This window comes from Topomyia yanbarensis, chromosome 1, assembly GCF_030247195.1.
Source record: "Topomyia yanbarensis strain Yona2022 chromosome 1, ASM3024719v1, whole genome shotgun sequence".
Taxonomy (NCBI): Eukaryota; Metazoa; Arthropoda; class Insecta; order Diptera; family Culicidae; genus Topomyia; species Topomyia yanbarensis.
The window spans coordinates 89,712,017-89,736,432 of NC_080670.1; the positions used below are offsets into that span (position 1 = coordinate 89,712,017).

Sequence of the window (24,416 nt, forward strand, 5' to 3'; positions counted from 1 at the left end):
GAATTGGACGCGTCCTTTTTGAAATCTTTGAGGTACTTAATGTACTTTATAGTACTTAAAGTAACTAATTATTTAAGACTTTTGGCACTGCGTCGTATTGATGATTTAGAGCTTGTCCCTCGATGTAAAAGGAATCTTGCAACGATGGTGCTTGTTGCCTTTAGATTTTCAGCAGGGACTAGTAGAGAAAATTAAGAAGGGCAAAAAGCCTGTTATCGTTTCTTCTCTTAGATCCTCACCGTCAATCTGTCAGCGGCCTAATTCAATATTTCCCTGCTGTTTACTGGGTTTGCAGTGTTTAATGATTTTACGCAGCCGTCACGTAAAAAATTGTATTTTTTACGAAAATCTGTAATCCGTACCGTACAGAATCTGTACCAAAAATACCAAATCTGTAACTTCCTAGATAAATCTGTACTTGTGGCATCACTGAATTCGCAAACCGAACAGGTAGCATGTGATCAGAAATTGTTCACTTCGAGGTGAAATGTTCGATACTGTTATTGTAGACAAATGTTTTACCTATATCCATATCGCATTGGGCATGTATGCTATACTTATAGTTTAATAATAACCAATTATCCGACTGTAAATGTAGTAGGGCCCCTTACACGAGTCGCTAGTAATGTCATTAATGAGCAGTAATGTCGCTTTTATTGATCGTGTAAGGTGAGTAAGGACGGAATTCCCATACAATTCTAGTAATGACATTACTTAGTAATGACACTTTTATTGTGCGTGTAAGGAACCCTAGTAGTTGATTAAGATTCTGCCTATAAGTTGTGAGATCCGAACACAGTTCAACTGTTTGGTTAGTAGCCAATTGCCACTCTTATAATAAACATCTTAGTAGCTTTGTGTGCCAAGATAGCGAACAAACGGCGAAAGGGTCAGATCGCTACGCTCTGTTATACTGGACGGACTGCAAAGGTACAGGTAAAAGAATATGAAGTTTTTAAATGATTGATATCGCTGTATCGAATTGTATTTCTTCAAAGCAAACCATTGATAAAATGATCGTGACCTACTCGTACTCGATGTGTCGATCGGTGCAGTAAATCAGTTTGAAAAGCGAATATCACATGACTCTCGCTTTCATAACAAGATTAGGATAGTGTTAACAAGCAAAAAACGTTTTTGCGTTTTAACATACTGAAATTTATATATGTATTAGATTAATTTAAATTTCATGGATATTAAAATATATATGAATTCGACATGTGCAAATTGTATTGGAATAGTAAGTTTATCTTACTCAAAGGTGGCCAGATTGAATTCCTTAATATCGGTAGACTCACTAAAGGTTTATCGATAGGCCGTATTTTTATTCACAAACATAGTGTTGACATAGAATTGCAACATTCTGAAACACGGAAACGAGCAAGGATCCTTTGAAGAAATTGAAAAAGTTGTGCCCAAATTCATTAAAAATCGGTAGTTTTCGGTAGGAATAAGAACATATCGATAGCTCTCTCTTGGTCGTCTGTGAATCGGTAGGAAAGCCCGAGATCGGTAGATCTACCGATATATCTGGTTGCTGAATATGTAGTCGTTATTGATAGGGGAACATGGGGAGACTTGACCAGATTTTCAACTAAACCTGTATAAATCTCTAAAAAAAGCCTTCAATCCCTCAAAAGTCAATGAGATATAATGTCCAAAGTTATTGTGCGTGTTCATGATTTTTTTGCAGAATTTTTTATTCAATTTTTAAAAGTTACAAAAGTTTTTCTGTTATCGTTTTTATGCTCAAGTCTCCCCACTGCGGAGAGACTTGACCAAGCCCTAGGGAGACTTGACCAAAAGAATTTTGAAAAATCATAACAAAAAATAATGACATAAAACATACTGTAACTATTTTTTTTTCATATTCTCGAGTTCCTTAGATAGCAGTAAAAATATAAAAGGATTGCATTAAATAAATTTCGGTTTTTTAATACATTTCTTTTTAAGAATTAACTGTTCTGCTTACATTGGATGTTCACACGTCACAAAATCAGTCCTATCACTGGTAACTTTATTTACTAATACTAAAATATATAGACTTATGTTTTAGGTGTGATTTTTTATCGCGTGATTAGCATTAACAGTAGATGCCAAAGCATAGTAAATATCAGGAATTTTGTGTCTTTCTTCAGCTAATTGCCACTTAGTCAAGTCTCCCCATAGAATCTTGGTCAAGTCTCCCCAACATTAGTTTTTGCGTTGAATGCCATGCAAATTCTAATAATAACTATTCCAATGCTCCAATTTATGTAAAATCATTTCACTGCTTCATAAGGAATAAGATGATATATTAGTACTTTAATAGTAATTAGTAGTCGAGTAGATATGTTCATACAAAGTTTGATAAAAAATTACATCATTTAATGCAAATTGATTAATCATGGAATATTTTCTGTAAGAAAAAGATTTTTCATTCCAAACTTTTAAAATTACCTTAAGGGTTCGAAACAAGTATAAAGATATTCTTGAAAAAAATTTAAGAACCGAATAGAAGACGCCATAGCCAAAAATAGAATTTTGCGCTTGGTCATGTCTCCCCATGTTCCCCTACTTTTTGCATGTGTCAGGTAAAGTTCAGTTGGAAATTTGATTCTGAGATGATTATGACTTTCATTGGTTTAGTTTTCGATAAAAATGCGCTGAAAAAAATTCAGTTAGGACAAGGAACAGTTTTTTCAAAAAACTTTTTTTCCTTGAAAGTCCCCAACTTGAATTTTTGACGGTAGGTACACACCAAATTTTTCGCCGAATGTCAGCAAAAGTTTACTTCAGCTGAAAGTTTCAGCAATAGAAGATGCCGTAAAATCGGCAATTTGAATTGAACCTGTTTGACAGATTAGCTTTGCTGAAAATTCAGTTATTCAAATTGTAAAATTGACAGCGCAATTGACGAATTCTCAGTATTCCGGGCTGGAATGCTGTAAATCCGGTTATTGCGCTGTCAATTTGACAATATTTTCAGCAAAGCGAATCTGTCAAAAAGGTTTTTCGGCAATTTGAATTGAACCTTTCGATTGCTGAAACTTTCAGCTGATGAAAATTCAGCAATAATCGACAACCAAATTTTGGTGTGTAGGGAACATAATCACCTATCTTGGAACAAAATTTAATCCAAATCAAAGATGGGCTTTTTTGTAAATCGACTAAAAATAGTTAAGCGATTAATGGGTATGTTGCTTCTTATAAGCAAAGCGAATCTGTCAAAAAGGTTTTTCGGCAATTTGAATTGAAACTTTCGGTTGCTGAAACTTTCAGCTGATGAAAATTCAGCAATATTTTGCTAAAATCGACAACCAAATTTTGGTGTGTAGGGAACATAATTACCTATCTTGGAACAAAATTTAATCCAAATCAAAGATGGGCTTTTTTGTAAATCGACTTTAAATTTTTTTTAATTTTTTTTTCAGTGTAGGGGTCGATGAAGAATTTTTCAATATTTTTATTAAAAAAATTTGACTAATTTTGTGGAAATCACTCTTACAAAAAAATTTCGTAAGATTTGTCATTTTTAGACTACAGCCATTGGAAAAAATATGGTAAACAAGTTTGGCCCCTTTCAAAAGACAGTCTACAGTCTACTTTCTACTTCTGCCGCAGTCGGACGTACAATCGAGCGAAGTGAACAACAGGCCTCTCGATCTAGTGTGCATTGTCCCGAGAACAAAGGAAATATCCGATTATTCTTGTCATCATGAGTAAAGTTGACGAAAAAGCACTACTCCGACCCAACGCTGCGGTCGTTGACTTTAAATTTTGTTTAAAACGATCGAGTTTTAGTGAAGTGGGATACCTTCTGAAGGTAAAAATGCAACTTAGGCTTGCGGAAGTCTTGTACCTTCAATATCATCATCTTCGCAATGTAGTGTTAATATCATTCAACACGTTAGCACAAGCCGAGCGTTTCGTTTTGAAGAACAACTTAAAACACGTGGTTGAAAGTGATAACGTTGGAATTAAGATTCCCGTATACATTGAGAATTATATAGATGTAAGGTTATATGACCTATCACCTCGTACCCCTCCTGAGCCAATTGCAAAATGCATGTCGCAATACGGAGAAGTAGAATCCGTTACACCTGATACTTGGAGAAACTTCGGTAGTTTTCGGTAGGAATAAGAACATATCGATAGCTCTCTCTTGGTCGTCTGTGAATCGGTAGGAAAGCCCGAGATCGGTAGATCTACCGATATATCTGGTTGCTGAATATGTAGTCGTTACTGATAGGGGAACATGGGGAGACTTGACCAGGTTTTCAGCTAAACCTGTATAAATCTCTAAAAAAAGCCTTCAATCCCTCAAAAGTCAATGAGATATAATGTCCAAAGTTATTGTGCGTGTTCATGATTTTCATTTTTTCAGTGTTGGGGTCGATGAAGAATTTTTCAATATTTTTATTAAAAAATTTGACTAATTTTGTGGAAATCACTCTTACAAAAAAATTTCGCAAGATTTGTCATTTTTAGACTACAGCCATTGGAAAAAATATGGTAAACAAGTTTGGCCCCTTTCAAAAGACAGTCTACAGTCTACTTTCTACTTCTGCCGCAGTCAGACGTACAATCGAGCGAAGTAAACAACAGGCCTCTCGATCTAATGTGCATTGTCCCGAGAACAAAGGAAATATCCGATTATTCTTGTCATCATGAGTAAAGTTGACGAAAAAGCTCTACTCCGACCCAACGCTACGGTCGTTGACTTTAAATTTTGTTTAAAACGATCGAGTTTTAGTGAAGTGGGATACCTTCTGAAGGTAAAAATGCAACTTAGGCTTGCGGAAGTCTTGTACCTTCAATATCATCATCTTCGCAATGTAGTGTTAATATCATTCAACACGTTAGCACAAGCCGAGCGTTTCGTTTTGAAGAACAACTTAAAACACGTGGTTGAAAGTGATAACCTTTGAACTGGAGTCGACTGTTTCCAATTTTTAGGTTAGGTGTATGGCTTTGCAGTCTAATTTTTAAGCAAAAACAAACTATTTTGTCTTCATCCGACGTTTCGGTCCGTTTGGGACCTTTTTCAAGGATTCGATAATTGTTGTTTTGTTGTCAGATCTGTTGTTGTACAACAATGGATTGTCATATGGTTTTTCAGGATCATCTGTTCCGATCGTGTAAAGTTTTATCGGGATCGAAATGCTCGTCTTTTCCTCTGAATTCGGTTCAGTTAATATCTTTCAGCTAACTGCAGTTAGCTGAAAGATATTAACTGAACCGAATTCAGAGGAAAAGACGAGCATTTCGATCCCGATAAAACTTTACACGATCGGAACAGATGATCCTGAAAAACCATATGACAATCCATTGTTGTACAACAACAGATCTGACAACAAAACAACAATTATCGAATCCTTGAAAAAGGTCCCAAACGGACCGAAACGTCGGATGAAGACAAAATAGTTTGTTTTTGCTTAAAAATTAGACTGCAAAGCCATACACCTAACCTGAAAGTGATAACGTTGGAATTAAGATTCCCGTATACATTGAGAATGATTATATAGATGTAAGGTTATATGACCTATCACCTCGTACCCCTCCTGAGCCAATTGCAAAATGCATGTCGCAATACGGAGAAGTAGAATCCGTTACACCTGATACTTGGAGAAACTTCTTCCCGGGTACTCCTAACGGCGTTTTTGTAGTGAGGATGCGGGTTGAAAGGCCTATACCCTCCTACTTGGCAATAAAACTAAATACTCACGGAACTACAATTATGCAAACTACGCTATGCACCCATGAGGGGCAAACTCCTACGTGCAAGTATTGTAATCAGACAGCTCATCATGGACAACCTTGCGCGGAAGATGCAGAGGAAAATGCGTCTCAACCGATTGTCAACTCATCTACGTCAAACCAACCTACAACAGAGTTTTCAATACCAATGCCTGAACCACAAACGGTGGCCAAATTTGTGGCAGCTGTTCAAACCATAATGACAACCGCAAAAGAATCATCCAGCACCCAAAAAGCAACTGTAAGCAACTTCGGTAACGAATGCAGTAACAATGACGACGGATTTACACTGATCAACAATAAGTGCAAGAAGCAAGGGAGAACATCTGATCCCGGACACCAAGCCAGCTTCGACCAGGACGTGAAAAACAAGAGAGAATTAAATGACCCCCCTGACGCTGTTTGTCAACAGACCTCGCGAAAAAAAGGTCTCCGCTCGCAATAAAAAGTTGCGCGCACGAGATCCAATTAATTAATTCTTGTTTGTATTTTTATTTTTACATGTATTGTGAACGTATAAAAGATCCACGGCTCCGTTAAGCTACCGCTATGAGCCGTGTCAAATAAACGAATTAAAAAAAATACAGTCTAGATCATTTTTGGAAAATCAAATCCGGAACTTGCTGCTAAGACGGTTGAACCCGGATTTGAGATTTTCACGGATCATCAAACGACACTATGTCAACGAGCCGATAATTTTAACCAAAAAACGACTTTATTTATCCGAAACAACGTGTATTAGGTAAAACACAAGTCTATTGAGGTCCGTCCTCGAGAGATAAATTTATAATGACTGACTGATTTGCTCTTGCGCAATCCTTATATACAAAGCAAAGCAGCAAATTGCACAATATGTGAGAATAACAAAATCGAGATATATAACGAGAGAGTTAACGAGTAAGATTTACTGCTTTAATCATTTCCTACCGTTTCCTGTGCTATCAATTATCAATCGACTGATAGAGTTGTACTAAAATTAAACAGGATTTTCTTATAAATACTATGTTGCGTTGCAACGGAAAATGCATGAAATAAATGGCAATGTCGTGAAGAGTTCATGATTACTAACAGGAATATGCTGGGGTACGCGAGAGTTGAGAGGCATTGGGGTACGTAATGACTTTCTACGCGTCACATACTGAACGGAGCTTAAAAGTGCAAGAAAATATCCGTTTTTCTAGCCGCTTTGCGCGGTTTTTATGAGGTTACAGCTAATAGGAGAAAGACTGTGACTGGGGGAAGCTTTAGATCGCTCTCTTACTTTTGAATCGTTTCGCTGGATAGTCAAGAGTCCAGTCTGAGTAATTTGGCTGTTTTTGTGGTTTTTGCGTTGGCCGTCGTTCTGTCCGGTGAATAAATTTGGTGTACCGTTCCAAATTCCGTGGCTTGTGTCGTGCGTTTCTCGGTTTGTGAAGTGTGAAGAAGTGGATCCTAGAAGCGGATTTTCGCCTAGTTCTGGATCCTGGCCGTAGCAAAGGCCGAAGAAACCGTGCAAAGACCGCTGGAGGACGTATTTGGCGGTCCGTGGGTAAGTCATATTTGTATTTCTTTTGTTTCTTGATTTTCGGCATTTCTGTGTATTTTTGTGGTAGTTTTGGGCTTTCCCACGATATTGCCAAATACCTAAAGATAGCGCGAAGCTGAATGTCCCCCCTGGGGTAAGAGTCCGGGCAAATTAATTAGAAAACCCCTAAAACATCTGCTTTCGCGGATGGCGCTAAAGTGTTAGTTGGTAAAGTTCGCGCCATCTTCCCATTAAACAGGCAGAGCGATACGCCACACGTAGCAATGGCGCCCAATAATTCGGCTAATTAAGTTTAAAATTTAAATTTTAGTATTTCCTTTTTATTTTAGTATATGGTTCTCGGTTGGTTATATTTAGCTATTTAATATTGAAATTTACTGATTTTTGGTTGGTTGGTTCGACAAACATCCAGATAAAATTATTCTCCAATCACTGGCTGACCATTTGGGGAGCTTCGAGAGAAAATAAGTTTCATATTAATATTAGAGTTATATTTTGTTCTAAAGAGAATTATCTTGAGGGAGTAAGAGAATGAGTGAACATCGAGTGCGTGGAAGCTGGTGGGAGAGGTTCGATCAAGCTCCGATCGTAGCTCAGTAGTAGTTTGACTCGATCCGCGCGGGAGGTTAATTATTGTCCTCATATCTCGGCACAAGTTTACAATAGTTCAGCATATTGGGTTTTGTAATAAATGTGACAGTGGTTATTAGTGTTAATCCAATATGCACAATAAGGGAGAGAAAAAAATAATTATTTTTTAAAATTTGTGAGCTGATGAAAGAGCGAGTGTAAAGTGTAAAAACTATTGTTTTCAATACATCATATACCCTTTGTCTCGTGTTAATTGGCTACGTGCTGCTCGATTGTACCAAAAAGTCTATCATCGGTAAGTCACTTACGGGTGTATTTATTTCGCTTCGATTTCTACTTCATTTGTGGACCAAAATTGAACGAAGAGCAAATGATATGAAAGCTCTATTCGTAAAATTTCCAATACATTAGGTCGGGAGTTGAGGGATGTTGATACCGGAAAAACCGGAGTTTACAGTACTGAAACTATAAAAAAATAATTGTTTAAGCTTTAATATATTTTTTGTTCATATAAAAAAATTACAGCTATGTACGTTGATCAACCTAGTTGAATAGTGAATTTAATAATATCCCAGGTTGTGCAGTCCAACCGAGCACAAGCGGAACAGTGGCTCTCCCTTGTGTATGAACTTACGTATTCACATTTCCCACTACTTTAGAATTAGTTAATAGAGGTTGGATTAGTTAGTAGGTTTTTTAAAATAATGGTGTTGGGTTTTGATTTTGGATGTCAATATTATAAATATTATAATTTATTTTGTTTCATTTGATTTTACATTTAAATACAGCTATGAATAGCCGGACCTAGCGTTTGACGATTAGTGGCTCTCGCCCGCGCACAGAAATTTTGTCCTTCCACTATCTCAGTTAAGTTCCCCTAGTATCTAGTCTAAGTCGCCAGCTATGTTCCTAACTATAGAGTTTGACTAATACGTGAGGTCGGTTACCCAGTGCCACCCACTAAAACGATAATAGTTCTTCAGACTGTGGTAGCGTCCTTGGGCCATTTTTAGGTTTAGCTTTACGCCTTTGCCTGGTGGTAGTTGTAGAGCTCTACTTTTCAATTTGGTCCTTGATAGTTATTCTGATCTTCAATATAACTGGTATGTGAGGTTTGGTGGATTAGTGTTGGAAATTGTCCTCAGGTTGAAGAAAACGAACTGCTCTTTTAGCTTTTAATCGCTTTTTAGCTGTAAGTTTTATTAACTATTATTTATAAATTTTCCAGCACACATTTCATTCACTTACAGTTTTAGTTCTCCTATATTTTAACTCCAACAATTCGAACAATTTTAATTTAATTTTATTACTCTTAGCTTAAGTTTTAATTCACGTGGTATCTAGATGATTTAAAGACGATGGTATAATTTCTGATTTGTTTTGTTCCTTCTTCCTCCGTTCTCGACTTATATAATTCACCATAGACTGGCGCGCTCATCTGCTGTCGTCTCTTCATAGGGTTGCCTGGCTGAGCTGATGTAGGTTGCGTCAACATACCCCTACCCGTGAGGCTAGTGTCCTTCAGCCTCTCTTATCTAACGCACGTCCAACACAGCCAGTTTAGCTACCGGTCGACGAAGTATGCCTGTTGTCGTTTGCACATCTGCCATCCTTATACGCCCGTCTGGCCCAGGTAACACTTTAACGACACGACCTCTTATCCACCCATTGCGCACATTATCATCCACAATCACCACCAGCTCTTTCACATGTACTGGCCTTGTTTCGTCGAACCATTTTGTTCGTCTCGTTATAACAGGTAGGTACTCCCGGATCCAACGCTTCCAAAAAAGATCCGTCAAGTGTTGCACGTGTCCCCAATTATTGCGCAGAGTTGATTTTGCATCAACCGGCATCATTGAAGGTTGAGATATGCCGTTTGAACTCAGAAGCAGAAAATGATTGGGAGTCAAAGCTTCCTCATCTGCAGCTTCCAGTGGCACGAATGTTAGGGGTCGAGAATTAATGATGAACTCCGCTTCTGCTAACAGCGTAATTAATGATTCATCGCTGGGCTTTTTATCCATTGGAAGGGCAAAGATTGCCATTTTAACCGCACGAACCATTCGTTCCCATGCTCCGCCCATATGAGGAGAAACGGGTGGGTTGAAGCGCCATCGGGTGTTCGTATTCGTGAAGGTAGATGCAACACCCAGTATTGCTTGCTGAATTTCCTTCTCCAGATCTCTGCTGGCCCCTATGAAATTGGTGCCCATATCCGAGTAAATCTCCAGTGGGGAGCCTCTGCGAGCAATGAATCGTCGTACCGCCAATTTGCATGCTTCAGTGGTCAAACTATAGACCACCTCCAGGTGTACGGCTCGTACGGTGAGACAAGTGAATAGAGCCACCCACCGCTTCTGATTTGTTCGGCCTGTTCGGATGAGTATTGGTCCAAAATAATCCAATCCTACATATGTAAAGGGTTTAACGTAGGCAATCAAACGCGCGGTGGGTAACGGTGCCATCCTAGGTACACTAGGTGATGTCCGATAAATCTTACACCAAGAACATGTTCCACGGACAGTCCTAACAGTTGTGCGAAGTCTAGGAATGTGAAATCGCTGTTTCACTTCGTTCACAACCGTTTCTCCGTAGCCATGTCCATACTTTCTATGGTACCAGTCCAGCAACAGTTTCGTAACCACATGGGTTTTTGGAAGTATTACTGGAAATTTAGCATCGTAGGGCACGTATGGAGCCTCAGTTATGCGCCCTTCCATTCGAATAACTCCATATTCATCCAAAAAGGGGCTGGCTTTGCGAATAGAACTTGTACTATCGAGTTTCTTACGCAGATGCTGCGGGAGATTTCTGTTATGGGCCAGTACAAGAATGTCTCCAGAGAAACATTCATGCTGCGCCACGCGCCATATATATCGTTCAGCTTTTAGAATGTATTCTGGATGTAACAAAGATGCACAATCATTGTTCGCTTCTCCTCGCAGTTTCCGTCGACAGTTATCCACGAATTTATAGGTATACGCCACAGTCCGCAGCAGTCGCTCCCATTTCGAAAATCTCCGAATATCGACAAGTGAACGTTGTTCTAGGTGATGAGAAACGTATCTCGAACGGAGCTCTTCGGATGTATCCACGGCATGTGATCCTAGTGTTGGCCACTGTGATTCTGGTTTGTGGAGAAACTCCGGTCCGCGAAACCAGCGATCGTTTGCGCGGAAGTTAGGGCCTTTTCCCCATTTGGTGGCTTCGTCGGCTACGTTTTCAGTAGTTGGCACCCATCTCCACTCATCCACAGTCGATTGAGCCAAGATATCGCTGACTCTGAAGGTTACGAATGGAGTGTAACGCTGGGGTTCCATGCACCTAATCCAAGATAGAACTGTCGTAGAGTCACCCCAGAAAAATCGTTGGGCGATCGCCAGAGAATGATTCTTTTCGCATTTGCGGCCAAACGGCAGCCCAGCGCTGCAGCTTGCAGTTCCAAACGAGGGATTGTCAGAGCTTTCAAAGGGGCCACCTTCGATTTGGATGCAACGAGAGCACATCTTACAACACCCCGATCTTCGATGCGAAAGTAGACGGCACACGCAAAGGCTGTTTCACTGGCATCTACAAAAACGTGCATCTGTAGGGTTTTGTAGCTTTCTGGATGATAGTTAGGAAAATAGCAGCGGGGAATTCTTATTTTAGGTAACTCGGAAAATTGGGCCGCCCACCGCTTCCACTGAACGTGAACTCTCTCCGGAATTGGGTCATCCCAACCTACTCCGGCTCTCCATAGCTCCTGAATGATCAGTTTGCCATGGATCAAAAATGTTGTCAAAAATCCCATCGGGTCAAAAATACTCATAACTACTTTTAAAATTTGACGCTTCGTTGGTACGATCGAGTCTATCAATAGCGTTTTAAGAGAATCGCCAAACGTAACTGGAAAGGAGAAAACGTCTTCATTCGGCAACCATATCATGCCGAGAACACGCTCACCAGATTCTTCCTCCGATTTGTCAAACACGAATCGCTTTACTGTGCTGTGCTTCATTTCACCCAGTTGTGCGAGGACATTGGTCGAATTTGACAACCAGTTCCGAATTTCAAAGCCGCCCTTGGCATGTACAAACTTCACCTCCCGAGCTATACGCACCGCTTCATCTTCAGTATCACGGCTGCCCAAATAGTCATCCACGTAGTGGTTGTCGATTATGGCTTCTGCTGCATCTGGAAATTCTTCAGCGTACTCTACAGCATTCCGGTTCTTAACATACTGAGACGAACATGGAGAACAGGTTGATCCAAATGTGGCTCTGTCAATCACAAATACCTCCGGAGCATGCGAAGGATCTTCTCGCCAAAGAAACCGCTGAGACTGCTTATCACTTTCCCGAATTCTAAGTTGATGAAACATCTCCTTGATATCCGCACTGATGGCCACTTGACGTTGTCTGTATCGGCATAAGACAGCTGGTAGAGAAGTCAACATATCTGGCCCTTTCAAAAGCATTGTATTCAACGAGATTCCATTGACCTTCGCAGCAGCGTCCCAGATCACACGTACTTTTCCAGGCTTTTTTGGATTGATGACAGCCCCAAGGGGAAGATACCAAACCCGCGTAGGGTCAGCCGATAAAAGTTCGGTTTCCGTAGCTTTGTGAGCGTACCCCTTTTGCTGATATTCACGAAGCTGCCTAACGAGATTCTCGCGTAATGCAGGGTTGGATTTCATTCGACGCTCCAAACATTTGAGTCTTTGTTCAGCCATCGAATAGCTTCTGGGGAATTCTATGTAATCGTATTTCCACAGTAAACCTGTTTCGAAGCCACCATCTACTCGTACTGTAGTTTCGGTCAGAATTCGTCGAGCTCGCCTATCATCTTCTGTCTCAATCATTGGCACTGTTGATAAAACTGCATCGATTGCAAAAAAACGTTCGACTATACTATGGAGTTCGCGATCGGTTGAGCAATCACAGACATGATGATTGAGATATGCGGCGTCATGGTTTCCGCTTCCTATTCTGCCATGGATTGTCCATTCAAGGCGACAGCGCGTAGCTATTGGTTCGTCCCCTCGACCTTCTCGTTTCTTAAGAGCTACACTGAGTTTTGAGTGTTCCACTCCGATGAGAATTCGCGGATTAGCATCTCGGTAGCTTTCTATTGGAAGCCCCCCGAGATAAGGAAAGCTTCCAACCAAATCTTCATACACGAGACTCTGAGCTGGTAGTTTCAAGCCGTCCACCGTGCGAACATTAGACATAGTGTATTTGGTTGTACCGTTTCCACCTGCTATTTCTACTGTCAGACGTTCTGAGCTTGGTTTAATGCGGGAGACGTCCGAAGTCCAGTTCAAGCATAACGAGCTTACTTCTCCATTCAATCCTAGTTCCTTCGCGATGTCTTTGTCCAGTAGAGTTAGTGACGAACCTTCATCCAGGAAGGCGAAGGTTTTGATTGATGAATTTGGTCCGTACATCGTCACAGGAATCACACGAAACAGTATAGAATTAACCACCTGTCGATGTGTACTTACAGTTCCGGAAGTACTGGCTAAGTTCGTCTTCACTACTGGATTCGTTATTTCAACGGATCGCTTCACTTCATTGCTCTTTCCGGGGTGAAGTAGTTGATGATGGCGGGCGTCACATCCATCCACTCCACATGGATATGTTGTATGACAAGGCCATTTTCCGTGCCGAACGAGGCAACAACGACATAATTGCTGATCTTCGACAAGCCTCCACCGTTCATGGAGATTCTGTGCCTTGAATTTTCCACAATCCTTCACTTTGTGTCCAATCTGTTGACAAATAGGACAGCTTTTCTGTTTTGGTTGATCCTGAACTGCTCTGCCTGAACTGTTCTCAGAGCTTACTTTACCATTACCTTCTAACCCGTGAGCATTCACAAACGCCTTATCTCGGGAGGGAGGTCTTTTGGTTTCCTTATTACCCCTCTCCGGTTCGACGAACAATGAAACCTCACTGGCTTCCTCGATGATTGAAGACATGTAGTTCTCAAATGTAGTAATATCAGGTCTCAGTACTCTTCGCTTATACCGCGCCCAATCCATCTTAATACTCGCAGGTAATTTTTCTACGAGCTCTTGTAGAAGAGACGGGTTACCCAGGTGGGCGATTTGTCCAGAGGCAATCAGCTGGCTGCACAGATTCTGCACAACCAATCCATATGTAATTAATGTTTCCAACCTGTCAGCTCTGGGGGGAGGCGTAGAACAAACTTTTGCTAACAACGAGTTCACTATTATTTCCGGTCGACCGTACAGCATTTTCAGCGTGGCCATCACACGGGGCACTGCATCCGGCATCAATAAATTGCAACGTACAGCTTCTAGCGCATTTCCTTTCAAGGACCGCTGTAAACGCATCATATTTTCTGCTAACGAAAAATCGCAAAGCGCAGTCGAATTTTCGTAACTGTTAATGAATAACGGCCACTCCAATGGATTTCCTGTGAACACCGGTAACTCTTTCGAAACCACTTGCCGAGCAGCCAATTGTTGCTGCGATGGGCCCGCCACTGCAAGAGGTGAACTGATTGCTGGCTCAGGTATGGATTGAGAGATATCAGGCACACCGAGAGACGGAATATTAGTTTCGATACGCCTCGGGTGTGGGGTAGCTATTAGGTTCACATTTGGGTGCAGTGTGCTATGAAGAAAATGAATAACGGCCACTCCAATGGATTTCTTGTGAACACCGGTAACTCTTTCGAAACCACTTGCCGAGCAGCCAATTGTTGCTGCGATGGGCCCGCCACTGCAAGAGGTGAACTGATTGCTGGCATTGATTGATTGAGAGATATCAGGCACACCGAGAGACGGAATATTAGTTTCGTTACGCCTCGGGTGTGGGGTAGCTATTAGGTTCACATTTGGGTGCGGTGTGCTATGAAGATATCGGTATGATACCACTAGCTGCCTGTACAGACGGGACTGGTCGGGTCGCTGCACCTACATATGCATTACTCGATGAAGATATCGGTATGATACCAGTAGCTGCTTGTACAGACGGGACTGGTCGGGTCGCTGCACCTACATATGCGTTACTCGACGAAGGTATCGGTATGATACTACTAGCTGCTTGTACAGACGGGACTGGTCGGGTCGCTGCACCTACATATGCATTACTCGATGAAGATATCGGTATGATACCACTAGCTGCTTGTACAGACGGGACTGGTCGGGTCGCTGCACCTACATATGCATTACTCGATGAAGATATCGGTATGATACCAGTAGCTGCTTGTACAGACGGGACTGGTTGGGCCACTAATGCACCCGTAAACGTAGTGTTTGTTACTGTATACGGTCTGTAACTCATACCCGATGTAAGTTGTCGAACTGCCGAAATCGGTTGTTCAACTACGGCACGTGTAGCATACGCTGGATTCATTAGTGGCAACGTGCAGGGAACTTCTTGCACTGTAAGCACATTTTGGTTTCTTTCTGTACCGGTAAGAACAGCAGTCAATACAAGCGTCGTCGGTAACATCTGGCTATTTCCTCCAACAGTCGTAAATGGTCGCTTCGGTGTGTTACTCAACCCTACGCTACTGATAGGAACTGGAATGAAGGGTACCGTCGATTGTACAGCAACAGCTATAGTGGCGTTAGTTGGTTTTCCTTGAGTTGCGGCGAACGACGTGGTTCCGGCGGGAAGGGTAGCTTCCGATTCCGTACCTGCTGCCTGTTCCTGCTGCTTCTCCATCCAATCCTTAACCTTACTACGACTGCTTTGCTGACTACGTAGCGATCGATTACTCCGATTATCGTTTTCCTCCAGTGTCGATTGAAGTACCGCATACCGTTGCTCTATATAGTGCTGGTCAATCTCCCTCTGCAGTTTCAGCGCGTCTTCCTGCTGCGCTAACTTAGCCTGCTTAATGGCAAGATCCTCAGCCAGATGCTTAGCATGCATCGCTCTTTCCTCTTCTAACCTTTTCAACTGCAACTCAGCTTGCGCTTGGGATATCGACCTCCGAGACGATTTCGATAACGCTGGCAATATCTGCAAATGGCACTTATTGCACCGCCACGACCGGTCTGCAATCGAGTGATTCACCCCAGCGCATCTGAAGTGATGCCAGGTGTCACATTGGTCACACGCGACCATATCATCATCATCATCAGGATTATTGCACAGCGGGCAATTGTTTCGTACCGCGGTCGACATTGTGAGGTTAGGTGACTTACCTCACGGATATAGTTATGAACGGTTTTAATCGAATATAGCGATAATTCTCAGATGTCGAATGTGCACAGTACGGCCGATGATAGTATCCTGATGTGGTACCATAAAACTCTAAAAAGTTTGCTGGAAATTGTCCTCAGGTTGAAGAAAACGAACTGCTCTTTTAGCTTTTAATCGCTTTTTAGCTGTAAGTTTTATTAACTATTATTTATAAATTTTCCAGCACACATTTCATTCACTTACAGTTTTAGTTCTCCTATATTTTAACTCCAACAATTCAAACAATTTTAATTTAATTTTATTACTCTTAGCTTAAGTTTTAATTCACGTGGTATCTAGATGATTTAAAGACGATGGTATAATTTCTGGTTTGTTTTGTTCCTTCTTCCTCCGCTCTCGACTTATATAATTCACCATAGACTGGCGCGCTCATCTGCTGTCGTCTCTTCATAGGGTTGCCTGGCTGAGCTGATGTAGGTTGCGTCAACAGTCATTATTTTTTGTAATTCATTGATTTCTTGGTGTACAGTTCTTCCAATATCTCAGTTCTTGTCTGGTGACAAGAACTGAGATATGGTGAATCCCAACAAAAGTGATCTTTCTTAATTTTGGACGAGCGCTTATTCTTAGTGCCGTCTGGGATAGATCATGGTTAGTAGGGCAAGAAATAGGGGTAGTTGTATGAGCGCGATGTGTGATCGAGATGTATATATAAAAAAAGGAAATACGTTTAAAATTGTAGATATTGTATATAGCGCATTTATTTGAATTAACAATTAACTGGGCCAATGAAAACTTATTTGCTGGAGACCAGAGTCGAAGACGCCGATGGTCAGTAACGCCACAGTTCTGAACTGTTGGTCGAAATTGGGACAGAGTGGCTTGCCACGATGAGCGTATATGACCCCAAATATAGATAAGTTGGTTCCGAAGTATTTATTTATTTTTTATTTTTTGGGATTTTCCATTTTTTGTTGAGGGGGTAGTGTTGCGTGCAACGGAAAATGCATGAAATAAATGGCAATGTCGTGAAGAGTTCATGATTACTAACAGGAATATGCTGGGGTACGCGAGAGTTGAGAGGCATTGGGGTACGGAATGACTTTCTACGCGTCACATACTGAACCGAGCTTAAAAGTGCAAGAAAATATCCGTTTTCCTAGCCGCTTTGCGCGGTTTTTATGAGGTTACAGCTAATAGGAGAAAGACTGGGAGTTTTCCTGTGACTGGGGGAAGCTTTCGATCGCTCTCTTACTTTTGAATCGTTGCGCTGGATAGTCAAGAGTCCAGTCTGAGTAATTTGGCTGTTTTTATGGTTTTTGCGTTGGCCGTCGTTCTGTCCGGTGAATAAATTTGGTGTACCGTTCCCAATTCCGTGGTTTGTGTCGTGCGTTTCTCGGTTTGTGAAGTGTGAAGAAGTGTATCCTAGAAGCGGATTTTCGCCTAGTTCTGGATCCTGGCCGTAGCAAAGGCCGAAGAAACCGTGCAAAGACCGCTGGAGGACGTATTTGGCGGTCCGTGGGTAAGTCATATTTGTATTTCCTTTGTTTCTTGATTTTCGGTATTTCTGTGTATTTGTGTGGTAGTTTTGGGCTTTCCCACGATATTGCCAAATACCTAAAGATAGCGCGAATCTGAATGTCCCCCCTGGGGTAAGAGTCCGGGCAAATTAATTACAAAACCGCTAACACATCTGCTTTCGCGGATGGCGCTAAAGTGTTAGTTGGTAAAGTTCGCGCCATCATTGAACAGGCTGAGCGATACGCCACACGTAGCAAATAATTTAACAAATTTTCGATTAATCAAGTATGTACCAACATGCCGGGCAACGTTGAAAGGAGCTTTCAATCATTCTCCGCTAATTGGCTTTAGTCGATGGTAGGAGGAGAAGAGATTGTCGTAGTTGAAGGTCCATCTTCTGTTTCGATTGGTAAAGGGCAAACCTCCGTGATTACCCGTCGGTAACACCCAGCAGCGGTTCTTACATCGACGACCCGAACGTGGCCGTCTGGCCCGGGAAACACCTTCTCAATGCGGGCGAGGTTCCATTGGATCGGAGGTGCTGATTCCTTTTTTTAATAGAACGAGAGTTCTAACCTTGATGTCGGAGCGAATCAATGGCCATCGTTGACGGTTTTGTAGCTGGCCGATATAGTCACGAGACCATACCTTCCAGAAGTGTTGAAGTTTCTGCTGCATTTTCTGAAATGAAGTTAAGCGATTAATGGGTATGTCGCTTAAATCTGGCTTAGCAATTGAGTGTATCGGCTCTCCCACTAGAAAATGCACTGGCGTTAAGGCAATGACATCTGCTGGATCTGATGACAAAGTCGTGACAGTTCATGATACCCTCGATTTGCGTGATGAGAGTGTGGAAGTCATCAATGGAGAGGTGCGTTTCTCTCATAATCCGGTACAAATGATGCTTGAAGATTTTAACGGCCGCCCCGCATAGCCCTCCGCAGTGAGGAGATCGTGCCGGATTGAAATGAAATTGTATTCCATTTTCAGTGCAGCCATTGCTTATAGAATTGGACGAGCAAATCTCGTCAAAACGTTGTTTGTGTCCGAAACGCGACCACGACGCGAAACGAAGCGTTTCAATGCGCTTATGAACGACGCCGTAGACCATTTCGATGTGGACGGCTTTGGAGGCCATGCAGACGAAGATCTTGACCGACGGTCCGCGAAGGCTAAGAGGTCGAACGTAGAACGGCCCGCAATAGTCCACGCCAGACTTAGAGAACGCGCGCGACGGAATTTTTCTTGCTGACGGAAGTTGGCCCATTATTTGGTCGATGCTCTTTGATCTGCAACGAAAACATATTAGACACTCTCTGACAATTCTTTTCGAAAGGTCTCTTCCTCTGACAGGCCAAAATCTGTGACGTAAGGTGGAAAGCAGTAACTGGGGGCTCGAGTGGAGTGCGAATATGTACAACCTTTGCAATTAAATTAGTTAAATGATGTTTTGGTGATAGTACTATGGGGCATCGAGTGTCAAACGGAATTCTTGGATCTTGTAAACGCCCATATATTCTCAGTATTCCTTCCTCGTCTAAACATGGATTGAGGTTTTTTCGATGAGACTAAAATGTGAACTCTTTCCGAACAAGTGCATTATTTTGTTTAAGAAAACGAATCTCTGAATCAAAGCAGCTTTGTTGCGCTTGCCTCACGAGCAGTCTCAACGAGTCGTCTAACTCATTTGGCGTGAGTGGACCTTCTAATTGTATTGTTGAACGACAATTCCGAGTGAATCTGAGAATCCAAGCGAGTTTTCGTTGCAAAGGTGGTAGTGTAGAATGATCTGCAGCTAGACATAGCATCGAGGGCAGCTGGCCACGAGAGAAACAGTGCCTCGATTTTCGATTTCTCGAGCCTCCAAATGACTCGGGGAGAGATTCACAACATTTTTAATCGAATTACAAAATCGAATTCCTTGAATCACATAGATGTGTTTTCATACCCTGATATTCAACATCGGTTTAGTTTTGCCCCTAAAACACCAGTGAAGCAATATTCTGTATTAAGCAGGCTCCCTTTTAATTAGTGAAAATTGGTATGCGAGGAATAAAAATACAAAATGTTTAATATCTCCGTCGCTCGTGAACGGATTTTGACAATATATAGCTTGTTCGAAAGGTATTTTCACAAGGTGGGACAACATTACTTTGTTCGAAAGTTATTTACTAAAAACCTGTAATGTCTTGACAAAATGACCCATATATCAGAAAGTAAACAACATATCGAAAAACAAAAATAATAGTGTCAAATGGCAAAGTTAGGCCCTACATTTGAAACTAGTTTCATTAATATCGGTTCAGCCATTGCTGAGATAATTACATGACATTTTGTACATACATACATACATACACACACATATACATACATTGTCTCAATTTGTCGAGCTGAATCGATTGGTATATGAGACTCGGCCCTCCGGGCCTCGGAAAAAGTTAACAAAGTTTGAGCGAATCCTATACATTTCTTTTGTAAGAAATGTAAAAAATATGGTGATTTCCTTTTGGACAATAAAATTAGCTCGATTTTGAAAAAATACTCCAGACCCGCACAATATTGCCCTCACGCAGTATTATCCGGTTTGAAGTGAGAAACTGAGCTGCGCACACAATTTATAGAAGATGTGCGAGAGTGCGCATATATGATGAGCGCCATGCCGTCTCTGTATGATGACTGGGTGCTGGGCGATTCCTGGTAAAGAATTGGGCAACGCAAAATTGTAAAATAATCCAATGGATTCTTCCGGGCGAATTCAGATTTACCTGAACGAAGACACGGAATTCGTCTCCAAAAACCGGTGTGGCAACCCTAAGCCGGGTTTTTTCTTTCAATAATTACTTTCGATACTAATCCAGCGCTTTCGAAGATTGGAAATTCAATAAATAAAAAAAATCGATTGCAAATTGGCGAAATTTGAAGACAACCTCATGACTTCTAATCACACCATTTAATTGTTTAACCCTTACAAGTCTGATCATATTTTTGTATCGATTAAAGACATTTCAACCTTAAGGTCATTCACTTCTTCATTCAGGTTAGGAATTTTCCTATAACAAATCTCTATTCCTGTGTGCGGGGTTGGGATTCGAACCCAGGTGAGCTGCGTACATGACATTCAATGTACAAATTCCGCTATGCCCGCTCGAGTCTGATCTTGTTTCGATGCGAGATTTACGTTGGTATAAACATAATTGATATCAAATATGCAGTAGTTTAGAATTTTCGCCATTCTAGTTACCTCATACACAAAATATTGAAGTTTCAATTATATTCTCAAATAATTTTTTGTCGAAAAAGTATTTGTCAAAATTTTAATTTCTGTTAAAAATCCGGGCCCTCTTCAAAACTCCTGGCCCGGGGGGAAACACCCCGGTCCCCCCCCCCCTCTCGGCGGCCCTGTCAAACGGTATTCACTTTCGATGGAAGAAATGTGTGTTAAACTGTAGCTAAAGAAATGAAATACCTTGTGAAAAATAAAACGAATAGAGTTTTAAAAATGTTTTACTTATTTCTCTTCGTGCTTCTTCTGGATTTTGATACAAAAATAAATAATACCGAAATATGACCCTTTTAAAACCACCTGGATTTTTATTGAAGTGAAATTTCTAACCAAAGATGACGTTCGGTAAAAATATTTTGAACGCGAGAGTCTGCAATGTTTGAATTTTTTCTACGTGGTTAATGGACCACCCCCAGGTTGAAACGAATGTTGCACCCAGCATGTAAGTAAATCATAGATTTCTTTATTCACAGCTGCTGTGACTCGCTGGAAGTTTATGGTGATCTACCATGCGTATATATGTAAACAAAGATTTATTATTTTCAAAAAATTATATCTCCGAAACCTCTAGATCTGGTTCAAAAATATGTTTGGAAATTATGTGTAGAATTGAATGATCTTTCAAATAAAAATATAAGAGTATGGAGTATTCAAGGTCCCTCGCTGTGAAAATCAAGAAAATTTATTTAATGCGTATTTTGTTGGAACAAAACTCATTTTTTTAAGTTAAAGTTATTTTTTCTTGAAACTACACTTAAATACCTTTCATTTGACCTATAACCAATGAAAATCGGTTCAGTGGTTCAAAAGTTATAAATGTTTAAGAAAATCAACTTTTGAGAAATCACGATTTTTCGTCTAACGTGGAAAGGAACACACTAATGACGAAATAACAAATATGCTTCTAATATTTTTCAGTAAGGAACGATTCTACCAAATATTGCAGAAATCTGAGAGATCGTAAAACTTTTTTTCATGGAGTATATATATATATATATATATATATATATATATATATATATATATATATATATATATATATATATATATATATATATATATATATATATATATATATATATATATATATATATATATATATATATATATATATATATATATATATATATATATATATATATATATATATATATATATATATATATATATATATATATATATATATATATATATATATATATATATATATATATATATATATATATATATATATATGCGAGGGTGGTCAAGGGGGGAGGTGGGTTGATGAAAGGTGGAGGTGTTAGGATTAGTGGGGAGCGATACTACACCAAACTGCATATTATACCTTCGATTTGAAACAAGTTTTGAGAAAATCGGTTCGGTCATCTCCCAGTAACCGATGAGCAATTGTTGGTACACGTACACACAGACATACACACATACGAATACACACGTTTTCCGAACTCAAAGAAGTGGAGCGAATGGTATAAGAGTGTCGGACAACAATTTTGAGCAATTTGTAACTCATTTTAATTATTTTTGCATCATTTATACATATATTGATTACCGGTTTATATGGAAATTTTGCATGTGGCCGCATACTTCAACCCGGGAACCAGAACTCCGATTCAAAGGAAATTTAATAGCATTCAATAGGAATATTCTAGCTTTCGTTTTAGACTGATTTTTGAAAATCGAGTCAAACATTTCTAGGAAGCAGATGTGAATTAAACTCACTTTTTCGAAGCTTCCGGTTCCGCCGATGTTGTCCAATGTGGTCAACGTGGATTTCATTAGGCAACAGTGAGCTGAAACTATAAATCCAAACATTTTCGAACACATTTTATGAAGATTTGCATCTTTTAAATACCATGCAGATTTCGATTTATATGGGAATTTTATGCATGACCCCACTTTTCAACCTGTAGCTCCGGAACCAGAAGTCGGAATTACATAAACACCCACACACACAAACACACACACACATACGTACACACAGACATTTGGCTAACTCGATTAACTGAGTCGAATGGTATAGGAGACTCAGCCCTCCGGGCCTAGATTAAAAAATCGGTTTTTAGAGTGATTGCATAGCCTTTCTATAGGAGAAAGTCAAAAAAGTATCAATAAATTATTGTGTGTCCATTTCAACCAAGTCCATAATGTATCTTTCTACTTAACGCCATTGTTTGAATTTTAATTATTCAATAAGGCCGTCACTAAGAATACTCATTAGTTCTGTCGCTAAAATTTGCGATCCAGGGCAGTTTCTGCAACACTGCAGCCAACGTTGTTCGCTCGAATTTTCACAAATTATTTTTGGATACAAATCATGATAGGAGTTAACACCATCTGGAAGTGATTTACTGCTTTGTAATGTTTTAAAAATAAGTTTAATTTTTCGATGATATATACATACGCATACGGTGTGCGTGCCACTTGCCCCTGCTAAAATGCAGTGTTTTGGACAGTTACTAGCGAACATGGAAAATCCTATTTTAATATCAGGATAAGTATTTTTGAAGATAGAATACGCTTCCTGAAAGTTACACCAAACTAATCTTTTCTGTACGTAAATTTTGTCTTCTTCATTGTTAGATAATAAATAATCCCTTTTCCCTGCACAGACGCGGCTTTCATTGTCACTACTATAAATATTCGTAACACATGTTATCGTTTCTCTTCCTATTTCCGCAGAGCTTAAACTCTTTTCAGGCACCACCATTATTCCTTTCTGTTGCTGCAATGCTTTTGCCTTGTTGGCCTTATATTGAGAAACATTGAACTCCTGCATAATTCAATATGTAGTCCAACTTTTGGGAAGTGTGGTTAAAATCCTGTTTCGCTCATTGCTGGCTCTTGTATCCGTATATTTCTCTTAAGTTGTGTAAGAATTTCATTATCGTCCGACAAAGGTGCGTTGTAAGTGGTAACGATCGATTCAGAACTGGGTGCTTCTAACGAATTTTCGATAATATACCTGGAACAGCGATTCTCGATGGTCCTGCAACGGCTTCTTCGCTCTCGGGATCATTTGGTTCATACAGTTTCTTGTAGCAACGAAAACAGAAGGAGCTGCTTTCATCTATTTTTACCTTTTTTCACTGCACAATCGAACAATTTATTGGTGAGTTTTCTGATACGTGTACTCAACATCCAAATACGTATAATAATTACAGCGCTGTTCGAAAAAATAGCAACGCAAATATTTTTCGAGTTTAATGTAAAATACTCCTATACGTTCCATTCTCCAATAACATTATATGTTTTTGTAAGTGACCTATACTGCCCATATATGCATAAGAGTCCCATATTGAAAAACAGCAAGCCGAGATAAACGCTGTTCAAGATTTACATTTTTCATTGAGCCTTATGTGTGGGACAACCATGTTGTGGTATTTTTTTTGATATTTTCTGATCAAACCTTGTAATCGTATTTGTGCATCACGATTCAGTGGTGATACAGAATACAATCCACACAGAAAAAAATATTTTGTAATTTTAAGTTTATTTTCATGCACATTTTTGGAGCATGAATATAAATGTAAAATTAAGTACCACAACAAATACACACGGCTTGTCGTGCTTTCTTCAACGAATTTTA

General features: G+C 40.2%; 3 protein-coding genes across 4 annotated transcripts in view; 1 reads left to right on the top strand and 2 right to left on the bottom strand.

Annotated features, from left to right (window-relative positions):
• The first annotated feature begins 756 nt into the window (after positions 1 to 756).
• LOC131678035 (V-type proton ATPase 116 kDa subunit a 1-like) overlaps positions 757 to 24,416 on the top strand; it is a 479,861-nt gene continuing 456,201 nt past the window's right edge. The window contains exon 1 of one of the 2 annotated variants that reach the window (XM_058958173.1): positions 757 to 936. The gene's annotated coding sequence lies outside the window, so the exon portion shown is untranslated. The remainder of the gene's footprint in view (positions 937 to 24,416) is intronic. The other variant, XM_058958174.1, reaches the window with a different exon arrangement.
• LOC131696355 (uncharacterized) lies at positions 9,391 to 16,008 on the bottom strand. Its single transcript, XM_058984900.1, has 3 exons — positions 14,872 to 16,008; positions 11,200 to 14,786; positions 9,391 to 11,140 (listed from the first exon to the last, which is right to left on the bottom strand). Exons 1-3 carry the CDS (start codon positions 16,006 to 16,008, stop codon positions 9,391 to 9,393), a joined length of 6,474 nt encoding a protein of 2,157 aa, XP_058840883.1.
• Positions 18,275 to 18,814, bottom strand: LOC131696356 (uncharacterized). The gene has a single exon (XM_058984901.1). The coding sequence runs from the start codon at positions 18,812 to 18,814 to the stop codon at positions 18,275 to 18,277; it is 540 nt and encodes a 179-aa protein (XP_058840884.1).